At 44.4% G+C, this 13,135-nt stretch overlaps 1 protein-coding gene across 3 annotated transcripts; it reads right to left on the minus strand.

The window, feature by feature from the left end:
• Window positions 1-1,548: 1,548 nt before the first annotated feature.
• On the minus strand, window positions 1,549-12,538 carry LOC144489258 (SWI/SNF-related matrix-associated actin-dependent regulator of chromatin subfamily A member 5-like). Of its 3 annotated transcripts, none has more exons than XM_078207126.1 (9): window positions 12,305-12,538; window positions 10,989-11,144; window positions 9,084-9,215; window positions 7,801-7,910; window positions 6,454-6,680; window positions 4,595-4,716; window positions 4,171-4,323; window positions 3,077-3,209; window positions 1,549-1,984 (listed from the first exon to the last, which is right to left on the minus strand). In XM_078207126.1, the coding sequence occupies exons 4-9, from the start codon at window positions 7,833-7,835 to the stop codon at window positions 1,689-1,691; spliced, it is 966 nt and encodes a 321-aa protein (XP_078063252.1). In that variant the 5' UTR covers window positions 7,836-7,910; window positions 9,084-9,215; window positions 10,989-11,144; window positions 12,305-12,538; the 3' UTR covers window positions 1,549-1,688. The 3 variants fall into 3 exon arrangements, with proteins under 3 accessions (XP_078063252.1, XP_078063254.1, XP_078063253.1); XM_078207128.1 differs by having other exon boundaries at window positions 6,454-6,671; window positions 12,305-12,534; XM_078207127.1 differs by having other exon boundaries at window positions 10,989-11,140; window positions 12,305-12,495.
• Between the last annotated feature and the right edge of the window lie 597 nt (window positions 12,539-13,135).

Raw genomic sequence — 13,135 nt, forward strand, 5'->3', positions numbered from 1 at the left:
ATCGATCCTGGGTCCCTGGCGCTGTGAGGCCCGGGAAGAAGTCTCACAACACCAGGTTAAAGTTCAACAGGTTTATTTGTGAGGCAGGAGTGCTAACCACTGTGCCACCGTGTGGTGGCAGGTTATATTTTAGAACTGAATTTTCTGGGGCCACACACCTTGTGCCACTTTGGCAACTTTAAAATTCAACTCAAATGGCAACTGATTTCTTTAAGAGATGACACTATACTATCCAGTAAGAAGTCTCACAGCACCAGGTTAAAGTCCAACAGGTTTATTTGGAATCATGAGCTTTCGGAGCACTGCTCCTTCATCACCTGATTAACATTAACATGGCGTTGTGAGACTGCTTACCATACCCGCCCCAGTCCAACTCCGGCATCTCCACATCATGGCTATCATGCTCCTTAATCAGGTGACTTACCTGAGGAAGGAGCAGCGCTCCGAAAGCTCGTGATACCAAATAAACCTGTTGGACTTTAACCTGGTGTTGTGGGACTTCTCACTGAGATCAAAGCTTAGTGCAGTGGGTAAAATGGACTGACGTACGAGGAGAGATTGACTAGGTTAGGATTGTTTTCGCTGGAGGTCAGATGAATGAGGGGGGATCTCATAGAGACTTATAAAATTCTAACAGGGCTAGACAGGGTGGATGCAGGGAGGATGTTCCTGATGGTGGGAGTGTCCAGAACTAGGGGTCACAGTCTGAGGATTCGGGGTAGACCATTTAGGAGGAAATGAGGAGACATTTCTTCACCCGAAGAATAGCTGCCCTGTAAACCTCTATGACTCTAAGTAATTGTTCATATTCCACAGGCCTTCAGAAGTTGCAATAGCATCGTATTTAAAACCAAGGAGATTTCAAATAATGGTACTTTTAGTTTAGCTTTTAGATAGTGTAATTCCTTTTACATAGAAAACTAGTTCCAGTGATGCAATGTATATAAACACCAAAATTATTTGTTTAGCACCAAAGATATTGATGTGTGAAGCCTATGACAACCATTTCAGAATATACATTTGTACTTGGGTATTAGCTGCCAGCTAAACACTTTAGGGCGGCACGGTAGCACAGTGGTTAGCACTGCTGCTTCACAGCTCCAGGGACCTGGGTTCGATTCCCGGCTTGGGTCACTGTCTGTGTGGAGTTTGCACATTCTCCTCGTGTCTGCGTGGGTTTCCTCCGGGTGCTCCGGTTTCCTCCCACAGTCCAAAGATGTGCGGGTTAGGTTGATTGGCTGTGCTAAAATTGCCCCTTAGTGTCTTGAGATGCGTAGGTTAGAGGGATTAGCGGGTAAATATGTAGGGATATGGGGGTAGGGCCTGGGTGGGATTGTGGTCGGTGTAGACTCGATGGGCCGAATGGCCTCTTTCTACACTGTAGGGATTCTATGATTCTATTCTATGATTTACATTAGCATAGCAAGATTGATTCAATGGCCCTAACTTCACCAAGACAGATGAACTAATTTGAATTGTTTTGTTAAAACCCACAATAAAGGCTTTAAACAAAAACATTTTGCTGTAAACACAAACAATTCAAAAGCTGAAATTAAGGGTTTAATCCAATTGTTTAATCATCTCCTCTTGGCACAATGACAATGGTATGAAGTAAAAGAGACTGCACAAAACCATCACAGTACAATGCATTTAATGCAATTAGCTTTTGATACTCAGTTTGCAGAACTTTATGAGATGCAGATTAAGTGACACTTATTGTGCCGATGAAAATATTGCAGCAGCATTGTAAGAAGAGTATTGAACAGGTGAGTCACGAAGTTGCAGGATTGGAATAGCAGAGCAAGGGGCACTCCCGTTCCTGATGTTAGTTTTACCTTTCTTCCACCCCTCTCTAATACAGCATCAATATCTTCATCTGTAATGTCGCTCTCTTTAGAAGCAAATACGTGGGTAGCACCGTGACGAATCATCTGCAGCATTTCATCTTTCCCCAGCTTGTTGAGATTCTGATCGACTAACCTTCCTGAAAGAATTCAGTCTCGATGTTAAGAAATTGTAAAGAACAAAGAAAATTACAGCACAGGAACAGGCCCTTCGGCCCTCCAAGCCTGCACTGACCATGCTGCCCCGACTGAACTAAAACCCCCTACCCTTCCAGGGATCATATCCCTCTATTCCCATCCTATTCATGTATTTGTCTAGACGCCCCTTAACACTCACTACCATATCTGCTTCCACTACCTTCCCTGGCAGCGAGTTCCAGGCACCCACCACCCTCTGTGTAAAAAACTTGCCTCATACATCTCCTTTAAATCTTGCCCCCACACCTTAAACCTATGCCCCCCCAGTAATTGATTCTTCCACCCCGGGAAAAAGCTTCTGACTATCCCTTCTGTCCATGCCCCTCATAATCTTGTAGACTTCTATCAGGTCGCCCCTCAACCTCCGTCGTTCCAGTGAGAACAAACCAAGTTTCTCCAACCTCTCCTCATAGCTGATGCCCTCCATACCAGGCAACATCCTGGTATGGAGGGCATTAAACTTGTAGTAATGCAAGAGACGGGTTCACATGTTAATAAATAGACACACAAGGGCTATAGTGGAAACTATTGAGCCCACTTTGTTGCACAGCGTACTTTAACTGGCTGTTCACACTCTGTGGAAGATTGCAGAGGGTTTTGTGTTCATTTTTGAGGACCATTTCACCAAAAAGCAGGAATACATATGCCAGATGGCACAGTTCCAGGTGGTAGGTCCTAATCTATTGTAATGATAATTCATTGGCGATTAGAGAAGTTAGCTGTGAAAATATTGAAGTTTAATTTTTAAATGTTCTGCGGTATTTGAAAAAGAACAGGTTAGTGAGGGAGTATCCAATGCATTCACAATCCCCAACACAAAGTTTTAACATCCGTGCCATAACTCAGTCGGAGAAAAGAATGCAAGATAAAATTCTGGAGTGAAGGCTGGGAATGATTGACACTTCTCATGGTATCCCAAAGTTTCAACGATGCCATTTAAAGTTAGTACCTCAAAGAAGCGAAATTTCCTGAGGACTCTGTGCTACCCTCCCCATGCAGTTCCCACCCAAAAAACAACCAACTTCAACACCCACCTTGCTGAATTACAATAGAGTCCAGTCTAAGTTTCATTTCAGCACGTTCCACTATCCTTTCCTCCACAGTGTTGTCAGTTATAAATCGGAATACTCTGACTACTTTTGTTTGACCAATTCTGTGGGCGCGATCCTAAAAAAGAACACAATTAAAGTTACATGGCAGATCCACACAATCAAGTAACAATTTCAATTAACATTCCTCTACATTCAGCTGTAAAAACAGCACATTCATATATTTTCCAGCAAACATTGTTTCTAAATTAAGAAATCCAAGAATTTCAAACAAAAACTCTCATTATCAAAACCTTAACATGGGGATAGGGAATAAATCGATTTCCGAGAAATCTCCAAGCTGATCATGAGCGAACAAAGATATGATGTCTGAATGGCTATCTCCTGCATGTGTTAACCCTCTCTAATTACTCAGTCAAAATCAACAGTTTTAATGTTCCCTAAAAAACCTAACACTTCCTCTCTTGTAATGGAGATTTTCTCTAACGGGCCTGTTGCCATGCTGTGAGCCAGCTGAACAATTGGGTAGCCCTGCTCCCTTTTGCTGCTCACTATAAACTTTAATTCAAACTTCACAAATGAGTGAGATTTGAATTCATAAGCCCTTGGGGACACGAGGCAATCACGAAGCACTTATTAAAATCAGTGCATCAGTTGTTTGGTGTAAAACTGAATCGCGGAAGGCAGTTCCTTATAGTGACCTCAGCATTACTGAAACTTAAAATGGATTTCATTTCCAAACTCTCAATTGTTTTTTGGAAGTTAATTGGTGAGGAAAAACAAGATGCCCAGTCAGCTGAAATCATACCACACCAATTCTGAAAACAACCGCACGCTTCATTCAAATACAGAGAAGCAAACTGAAGACCTTTGCTGAAATATTTCCACCAGTTCAGTCGAGCGGAGTTTTAAAGAAACCATGGGAGCAACACACGGGAGATTTGAGGGGGTATCAGTGGCAGTAAAATACCAAATGTCGCTTGATCAGCGCACTTGGATGTTAAAACCAGCTACGATAGTTATATATTCAACTGTACGTGGCTTTCAGAACACAAATAACTAATCGCTCAGTAACTTACCATAGCCTGGAGGTCGACCTGAGGGTTCCAGTCTGAGTCGTATAGGATTACTACATCTGCCGTGGCTAGATTTATACCAAGACCCCCAGCGCATGTGCTTAACATGAAGATAAACTTTGAGCTCCCAGGACTATTGAAAGTAGAAATAGAATCCTGGAGGGATGAGAGAGAAAAGTTAAGCCAGAATTGAACAAACGATTCGAACCAATCTTTTTACTAATTGTTGGAAAGTTTCATTTTTAAAAATACAAATAGATGCTAGATTCAAATTGAATATTCATATTTCTTGTTTGAAAACCTTGAGTCAGTTTTGTAACCTTAAGTCTAGAATTCCTACTTAGATAATAGAGCCTCAGATCAATTTAAGAGGTGAGAACTTTCCTCAAACAAACTCAGTTTTGAAAGCACAGGGCAAGAAACATACTTGTCTCTCCTCATGCGGTGTCTGTCCATCCAGTCTACAATACTCGTAGTTTCTCCACATACAATAATCTTCCAAGATATCCAGCACCCTGGTCATTTGGCTGAAGATCAACACCCGAGAACCTGTGGAAAAGAAGATCATTCATCAGGGTAATCGGTTGATCGGTCGCCAAGAACACAGCGCAGATACACAAATGCTTCAAAAGCCTACATCTACTGATGTGGATAATGGAAACCAAATTTCAGTGGTAACACGCAGGATGTAGAGTAATCGAGTAAATTAGTTGTAGTACAGGAGGCATAAATGACCACACATAACCAACTCCAATTTTATAATTCATACAATGTGAACTGTCCATGTGACACAGCTGCCTTGATTGATGGGAATAATTTCAAAGGGTTCATATTCCCGGTGGAATCTAGACGGTGCTGCAGTTTGGGCAGCAAAAATTAAGCCCTAATCAAAAAATAGCTACAATCCCAAACCATGTAATTATTCCATTCACCTTCTCCCAACAAGTTAGCCCCCAATTTTCAGAATATTTGGCTCCTGTAACTATTCCCCCGGAAGGAGGATGGGGCCCATCAAGCATTGCAGAGGCCTGTGATCCAACTCCTCATGAAGAATATTTGATGCTAAATCGGCCAGTTTTTGGGAGCCCCCCAGCCCCAGTGGATGGTGTGTGGCAGGCCAGAATGACTAAAACAGGATGCTATTTCAGATCAAGGCACACTATTGTTTTAAACAGTCACTAAAACTGGTGAAATAATAGCTTAATAGATGGAAGCAAAGTTTTGGAAATACTCAGCAGGTCAGGCAGCATCTGTGGAGAGGGGAGTTCTGAAGAGTCATAGTTGACCCTTCGCTGATGCTACCAGATTAGTTGAGTATTTTCAGCAGTTTTTAATTCATTAAAACCGATGCTGATTTGTAACCCAAAACATCACAGCATGCAATCTGATGTCCCTTGCTGCACAGGTCAAATGCTGCCATGGTGTCATCAGTGATCATTTTCAAATTCTTTTGCAGACATCGTCGTGGAAATCCTTGCATGCTTACGAAGGCTAAACATCACAAACCCCTTTCATTTACTAAAAATCCTGTTCTATTTTTGATCAGTCTGCAGCACAGGTACAGTACTGCTCCAGAGCATGACAAAGTCTGACATCGGACTCGGAAATGCACAAATAACCATAGGCGGTTGTTTACAGCCAATCTATATACCAGGATGTTTGATTTCCCACTCCACCGGATTTCCTGATATATGAATCGGACTACACAGTAGTTTTTGTTCAATTCCTCCTGGTCTCCAGAGTCTCAACTAATTTGGTCATGGATTCGAGTTCGAGTGACTGGCATGCTCTTTCAAATTCCAATCAAATCCGAATCCAATCCTACATCCTCCCAAAATAGGAACTTTAACATTAAGCTAATTCTTAATCCATTGAGACAATGTCATCTATTTCACAAACTATGAACTTTATTACTATATTTACTCTCTAATAACAGATTTGTTGAACATATTCTAAAAACCTAATTTGCATTGTGTTTTAGTTTGGTTATCTCCTCAAGGATATCTCAGTAAGCTTCTTTGCCTGTCCTACTATAACTAAAACCATTGCTGATTCCAGTGTTTATTGCATGTTAATTTATAACACATTTTGGAATACTTTCAATTAATTTTCCTTTACAGCCAGGCAATCGTTAATTTGGGCCTTATGCCTCATATTGGCCACCCCCCACCCCGTCCGAGCTACTCAAGTATCCACGAAACGATCAAATCACTACATGTCTCCTTCCTATAGAAAGATTTAAAGACAGAAAGGGAAACAAAAGCCTTGACCAGGCCTGCGGCTGACCTTGCTCCTTCACTTTCGGCAGCAGTTTGTCCAGGACCACCATTTTGCCACTGTTAACTACCAGGTGAGTGTCAGTGGTGTAAGGTGGGCCAGGTTCAGCTCCGTCAAACAGATAGGGGTGGTTGCAGCACTTGCGCAGTTGCATCAGTCCATTCAATAGACGCATTTTGTCCATTTTCCCTGAGGAGTTCAGGATGTCAATATCCTTCATTAATATCCTGGTGTACCTGTCAGCAAGGCCAGAATTAAAACTCATCACACCAACTTGGAGATAAATTCATTTTTTTAATGTCACTCAACAGAAAGCAATTACAACCTAAAATGAATGCTTTGTTCGATAGGTACCTAGGACAAAGTCTAGGATCCACATTCCAACCCCTCTCACCTACCAGGGAACAGGGTGCTCCATCTAAGCCTCACAGATATAGAAACCCATATCTTACAACTAATACACACTCAACATTCCATGTGGCCAGGGTTTGAAGGGGTGGGAATATTCCTTTTCATGTAATTTGGATGCGAGCAATACGAAGTACTCTGGTATGAAGAATTTGTGACGCAGAAATAGGCCATTTAGATCAACAATTTCAGATCAGTGTTCATGATAAGAGTCTCTTCACACCTTCGATTTCTTTTTCCATTCTATGTTTAACAAACTTCCCTAAAATGCATCAATGTCATGCCGCACCTTGTGGTAGTGAGTTCCACACTAACTACTGTGCCACTTTCTTTTTTGAATCTTCTCCTAAATTCCTGTTCGATTTATTAGTGACTGTTTTATATTTATGGCATCTATACTGGCATCATCGTGAGGCAATGACATTGTGTTACATAGGGTGCAGTCTCATTTTGAAGGGCTTTGCAGCGTTCTCCTTGACCAACTAGATAGACATCGTTAATAAGTTTCGAGGGGACACCTCACTAGTACCTGATCAGGTGGGTATCAATAATGGGCTGCATTGGGGTTTGAAAGAAGAAAGCCCAAAAGTGAGAGCAAAGTAGTTTTAAAGCACTGTAATAATCACACTTGAATGGCAATCGTCCAGTCTGAATTCAATGATGATCTTCTGTTTTGGGCAAAAATAATTGAAATGATTGAGGGAAGATAGAATTCCAAACACAAAAATCTTACAGATCAGACGGAAGCAAGATGGTCAATAGTAGGGAGTCAGCCTATTATTGGTGCATTGGGTAAAATCACACTCGCTTACACTGGTGAATCTATTCCCTTAGTTCTACAAATGCTTTAATTGTTGATTGAAGTGCAGCACAATTTCAATGAGTTGTTGCAAGATTATGCCAGACTTCACAATGCAACACATTAAGATTCACAAGTTGTGTACTCACCATTCCCGTTGCATTTTGCTCAGGCCGACATACATTTTGACTTCCTTTTTTGGCGGCAGGCTCTCTTCTACCTCAGCTTTAATACGTCGGAGGAGGAAGGGTCTCAATACCTAATTCAGGTGAGAATACATGCTTTTCACACACTGATGATGCCCAAGAAGGTCAAGCAAAATAATGCAATGTTACAAAAGCTGTACTGAACAGTTCTGTGGACTGAAGCACAGGTTAAACAAAAACAGCTGAACAAGCCATGGGTTGAAGCACATCTACAGGTGTGGGCTGAATGTTGACTTGATGAAAACACCTTCAACTTCAGATTAGATTGTCAACAGCTTTATTCTGCAACATAACAGATCAGACCTTGGAATCCAACACTTTATGAGAAAGAAATACAGTAACCTTAAATTCATTTTCCTCATTCCTCAACAATGTACATTTCTGCAACACTTTTAACACAGGTGGCATGGTGGCACAGTGGTTGGCACTCCTGTCTCACAGCGCCAGGGACCCAGGTTCAATTCTGGCCTTGGGTCACTCTCTGTGTGGAGTTTGTGCATTCTCCCCGTGTCTGCTCCGGTTTCCTCCCACATTCCAAAGATGTGCGGGTTCGGTTGATTGGCTGTGCTAAATAAACCTTTGGTGTCAGTGGGATTGGCGGGGTAGATATGTGGGGTTGGTGCAGACTTGATGGGCCAAATGGCCTCCTTCTGCACTGTAGGGATAAACATAGCTTTTGTTAACAAAAAAAAATACTAAAATACTTATGATAGCTAATTTGTGGATTGAGATAGATATGGATAAAGGAAGCTCTCACCCCAGCATGCTTTTAATGTAGGTTTAGAATTGTGACACAAGGTGGCAGTGTTGCTCAAGGAAACATCAAGCATGTTAAATATGCTTCGCAGTGTAAGGCAGATGTGACACGGAGCATCAGAAATGGTCAATAGCAGTTTGAAGGGTTAGAGGAGCAGACATCACCAATTGGACTCTGCATCGGCACACATATGGTGAATATAGAGCTCAGAAATGTGGGCAGGTGAACAAATTAATACACAGACTGCGGCCATTTAGCGACCTGGCTGCTCCCAATGCAAGGAACAATGGTGTCACACAACACCCTCCAGCAAGTTGGACAGCTTCCCCTGACACTAGCTTCAAAAATGAAAAAGACACAACTTTGCAGCATTCTCTCATGCCTTCCAAAAAGAAATAGGTTTAAACACTGTAATTGAACCTTAGACAAACGGTACAGTCACTGTCGAGCTGCTTTTCTCATTACTTACTGCAGACGAGTTGAAGACATCCGGGAGGAGGAAGTTGAGCAGAGCCCAGAGTTCGTGCAGGTTGTTCTGAAGAGGTGAACCCGTGAGCAATCATCGATTTGTTGTTTTGAATTCTCTCACGATTTCAGAGAGCTGTAAATTTAGCAGATTTAAAAACATTACTGTACAAACTGGGCACAAGTTCGAATCATACTACTGGCACAACTGTAGATTCAGACTGCATTTAAAAGTTCGCTGATTTTTCAGGTGTTTATTCGTGTCGGTCATTTCTCCAATGAATTCATATATAGTTCCGGCAAATGCTTTGCATTAGGAAGCAAAAAGCAAGTGTAGTAATAGCTCATCAAGATTACAAACGGTTATCTATAACTTGCAAGACGGGAATATGGAAACTTCCAGAGCCGTCCGCAATTGAATGGCATTTCTTTCAAATCGAAGCAATGGTTGTGGAAGGAGCAGCTGGTTAAAAAGCAATGGTTCTGGAAGGGGCAGCTGGTTAAAAAGCAATGGTTGTGGAAGGAGCAGCTGGTTAAAAAGCTTTTAAAACAAGAGCACACTACAGTCTGAATAAGCAGATCTGATCTTTGATTTTCAATTCAAATATTTCCACTCCACTCTTCCACTAGTGTTAAAACCCAGAGATTAACTATCGAGCCTCAATAATTGAGTTTCTGAACCCCTGGAGTCATTTGGTTGAATATGGCACAGCGGTTCGCACTGCTGCCTCACAGCAACAGGGACCAGTGTCTGATTTCCGGCTTGGGTAACTGTGTGGAGTCCGCATGTTCTCCCCATGTCTGTGTGGGTTGCCTCCGGGTGCTCCGGATTCCTCCCACAGTCTGAAAGACATGCTGGTTAGGTGCATTGGCTGTGCTAAATTTTCCCCTCAGTGGACCCGAACAGGCGTCAGAGTGTAGCGACCAGGGGATTTTCACAGTAGCTTCATTACAGTGTTAATGTAAGCCTACTTGTGACACTAATAAATTTTAACTTAAAAAATTATTTGTCTGCATTGGATTGCGAGATTAAAGCGCTCTTTTCCTCAAGATTCGCATTCCATCTGTGACAATAAATGGCCCTTTTAATTTAGCTATTAAAGCTTTGATGGAAGTGCAAAGGAACAGTGAAAGCAGCAATTAACAATTACATTAACCATTAGTACTCAAAATGTATCATTTTCCTTCATTTCAAAATCTCTATTCCTTTGTTCCAATCTTCCTGTCCTTCGTTATCTCATTCACCATAGAACAGTCACTTCCATCCACACTGAATTCTTTTTTACTGTTCTTTGCCACTCCGTCTTACCCCATCTTTGCATTCCCCTCTCCTGGGAAACAGTGTGCAGCAAACTTCTGTGCCTCATTTTCTGTCCGGTCCCACACATAACTGCACCTTGCTCAAAAATAACCTCAATCCATGATATATAACCGAGAATGTGACACGTGGTTTACAAAGTTTTAAAGTTTATTTATTAGTGGCACAAGTAGGCTTACATTAACACTGCAATGAAGTTACTCTGACAATCCCCTAGTCGCCACACTTCGGTACACTGAGAATTTAGCATGGCCAAAACACCTAACCAGCAATTTTTTTTGGACTGTGGGAGGAAACCCGGTGGAAACCCACGCAGATGCGGGGAGAATGTGTAAACTCCGCACAGACGATGACCCAAGCTGGGAATCGAACCTGGGTCGTTGGAGCTGTGAGGAGGCAGTGCGAACCACTGAGCTACCAAGCTGTCACCTGCTCATGCTCCCATGCCACAAATCAAGCCTGCGTTTCTCCCCAATTCACCTTAAGATGAGGCAGAAAATTTAGCATTCACTACAATGGTAGCCATGAACTCTGGTGGTAATGGATGGGATGGGGAAAAGAGCAGAGAAAATGAAGGGAAAACAAACTTACCTTGGATTTCTCATTTTTGATCCTGTGGGCTTCATCTATAACCAGATATCGCCAATTAAATTTTTTGAAAACAGATTTCTCCCTGATGAGCATTTCATACGACGTCACACCGACATCCCACTCTCCAGGAAGGAGGACATCTCTGGTGAAAGCTGCCTGATAAAGAAAGAAGTGGGTTACATTTCAGTTTTCCAAACACCAGAAATTTATTTTTCGAGAATGCAATTGGGATACAGCAGAAACAGAACTGATCACAGGCATTAATCAGACAAATTTAGCTGAATAAAACACTGACGTTGGGATTTTCCAGCCCCGCCAGCAGTGAGCAGCGTCAAGGGCAGGACGGGTAAAGGTGGAGAGCGGCCAAAGGGCAATTGGCTCTTGGCAACTCTCCAAACCATAGAATCCCTACAGAAGAGGCCATTCGGCCCATTGAGTCTGCACCGACCATAATCCCACCCAGGCCCTATTCTCCAAACCATAGAATCCCTCTCTGTCTGGAGCTCGCTCTGTCCGTCTCTCACCCCCTCTCTCCCTTTCTTTCTATTTCATGGCCTCCTCTATCTTTCTCCAGCTCTCCCTCTCTGTAGTCCAGAAGATGAAATCTCCTATTACTGGAGCGGACTCAGTCCATCGGAATCTTGTGGCTGAGAGATGCAGAATTTTAACTAGAGGACCTATGGGACTGTATTAGTTAGAATAGAATAGAATAGAATCCCTACAGTGCAGGAGGAGGCCATTCAGCCCATCGAGTCTGCACTGACCACAATCCCATCCAGGCCCTATTCCCATAACTCCACATATTTATCCTGTTGACCCCCCCACAATAGGGTTAATTTAGCACGGCCAATCAACCTAACCTGCACTTCTTTGGACTGTTAGACTTCTGACGAAGGAGCAGCGCTCCGTAAGCTAAAGGCATTTGCTACCAAATAAACCTGCTGGACTTTAACCTGGTGTTGTTAAAACTCTTGCTGTGAGGCAGCAGTGCTAACCACTGTGCCACCACTTCAAGATGTTCCAGCCCAGCACACCATTTTCCCTGCCACTGATGGGGCTGGAAAATCCCGCCCAGAGTGTTGCAAAGCAAGGAGAGAGCAATAAATTACAATATAATTGAACATATTTGCAAATTTACACTCAAACGTTGTATGCGTGGCAAATCTCTGATTTTAGTTGTGCAGAGCAAAGAAAAGCTGATCTCCAAAGCCAGTCTCAAGGAACCTTGAGGGCTGACGTTAACACTGGCGACAGATCCATTCTCCGCATGCATGTTGAAAACATGTTTTTGACAGAATCGACGAAAGTAAACCCACCTGTCCCGGGCCCTGGATCTGACCCTCCGCCAACGGCTTGGCGCCCGCCTCCTCCGTCCGCCCCTCGGCCGGGTTCAGATTCAGGTTGGTGCTCGGCCTCTCCTCCGCTTCCGACATCCTGCCCGCTCTCCCGCTCCCTCACTGCCGGCTCGGGTGAATCCACGGGGCGTCTGATTCCTCCCGCTCCGCGCTCTGCCTCCACTCAGCCGGCTCCCAGCTTCCGCTCAACCGCCCGCCGCTCTCGCGAGACTGCGGCTGGAAAGCCCCGCCCACCGGACCGTTACCAGGCAACAGTGTGCTGGGGGGAGGGACCGGGGCGGAGAGGAGAGGGGGGGGGGATTGAGGAGGGGGGGGATTGAGGAGGGGGGGGATCGGGGAGGAGGGATGTGGGGATCGGGGAGGAGGGAGGGGGGGATCGGTGAGGAGGGAGGGGGGGATCGGTGAGGAGGGAGGGGGGGATCGGTGAGGAGGGAGGGGGGGATTGTGGAGGAGGGAGGGGGGGATTGGGGGGAGGAGGGAGGGGGGGATTGGGGGGAGGAAGGAGGGGGGGATTGGGGGGGAGGAGGGAGGGGGGGATTGGGGGGGGAGGAGGGAGGGGGGGATTGGGGGGGAGGAGGGAGGGGGGGATTGGGGGGGAGGAGGGAGGGGAGGAGGGAGGGGGGATTGGGGAGGAGGGAGGGGGGGATTGGGGAGGAGGGAGGGGGGGATTGGGGAGGGGGGGATTGGGAGGAGGGAGGGGGGATTGGGGAGGAGGGAGGGGGGATTGGGGAGGAGGGGGGGGGGATTGGGGAGGAGGGGGGGGGATTGGGGAGGAGGGAGGGGGGGGATTGG

Source organism: Mustelus asterias, unplaced genomic scaffold, assembly GCF_964213995.1.
Source record: "Mustelus asterias unplaced genomic scaffold, sMusAst1.hap1.1 HAP1_SCAFFOLD_2066, whole genome shotgun sequence".
NCBI classification, from domain to species: Eukaryota; Metazoa; Chordata; class Chondrichthyes; order Carcharhiniformes; family Triakidae; genus Mustelus; species Mustelus asterias.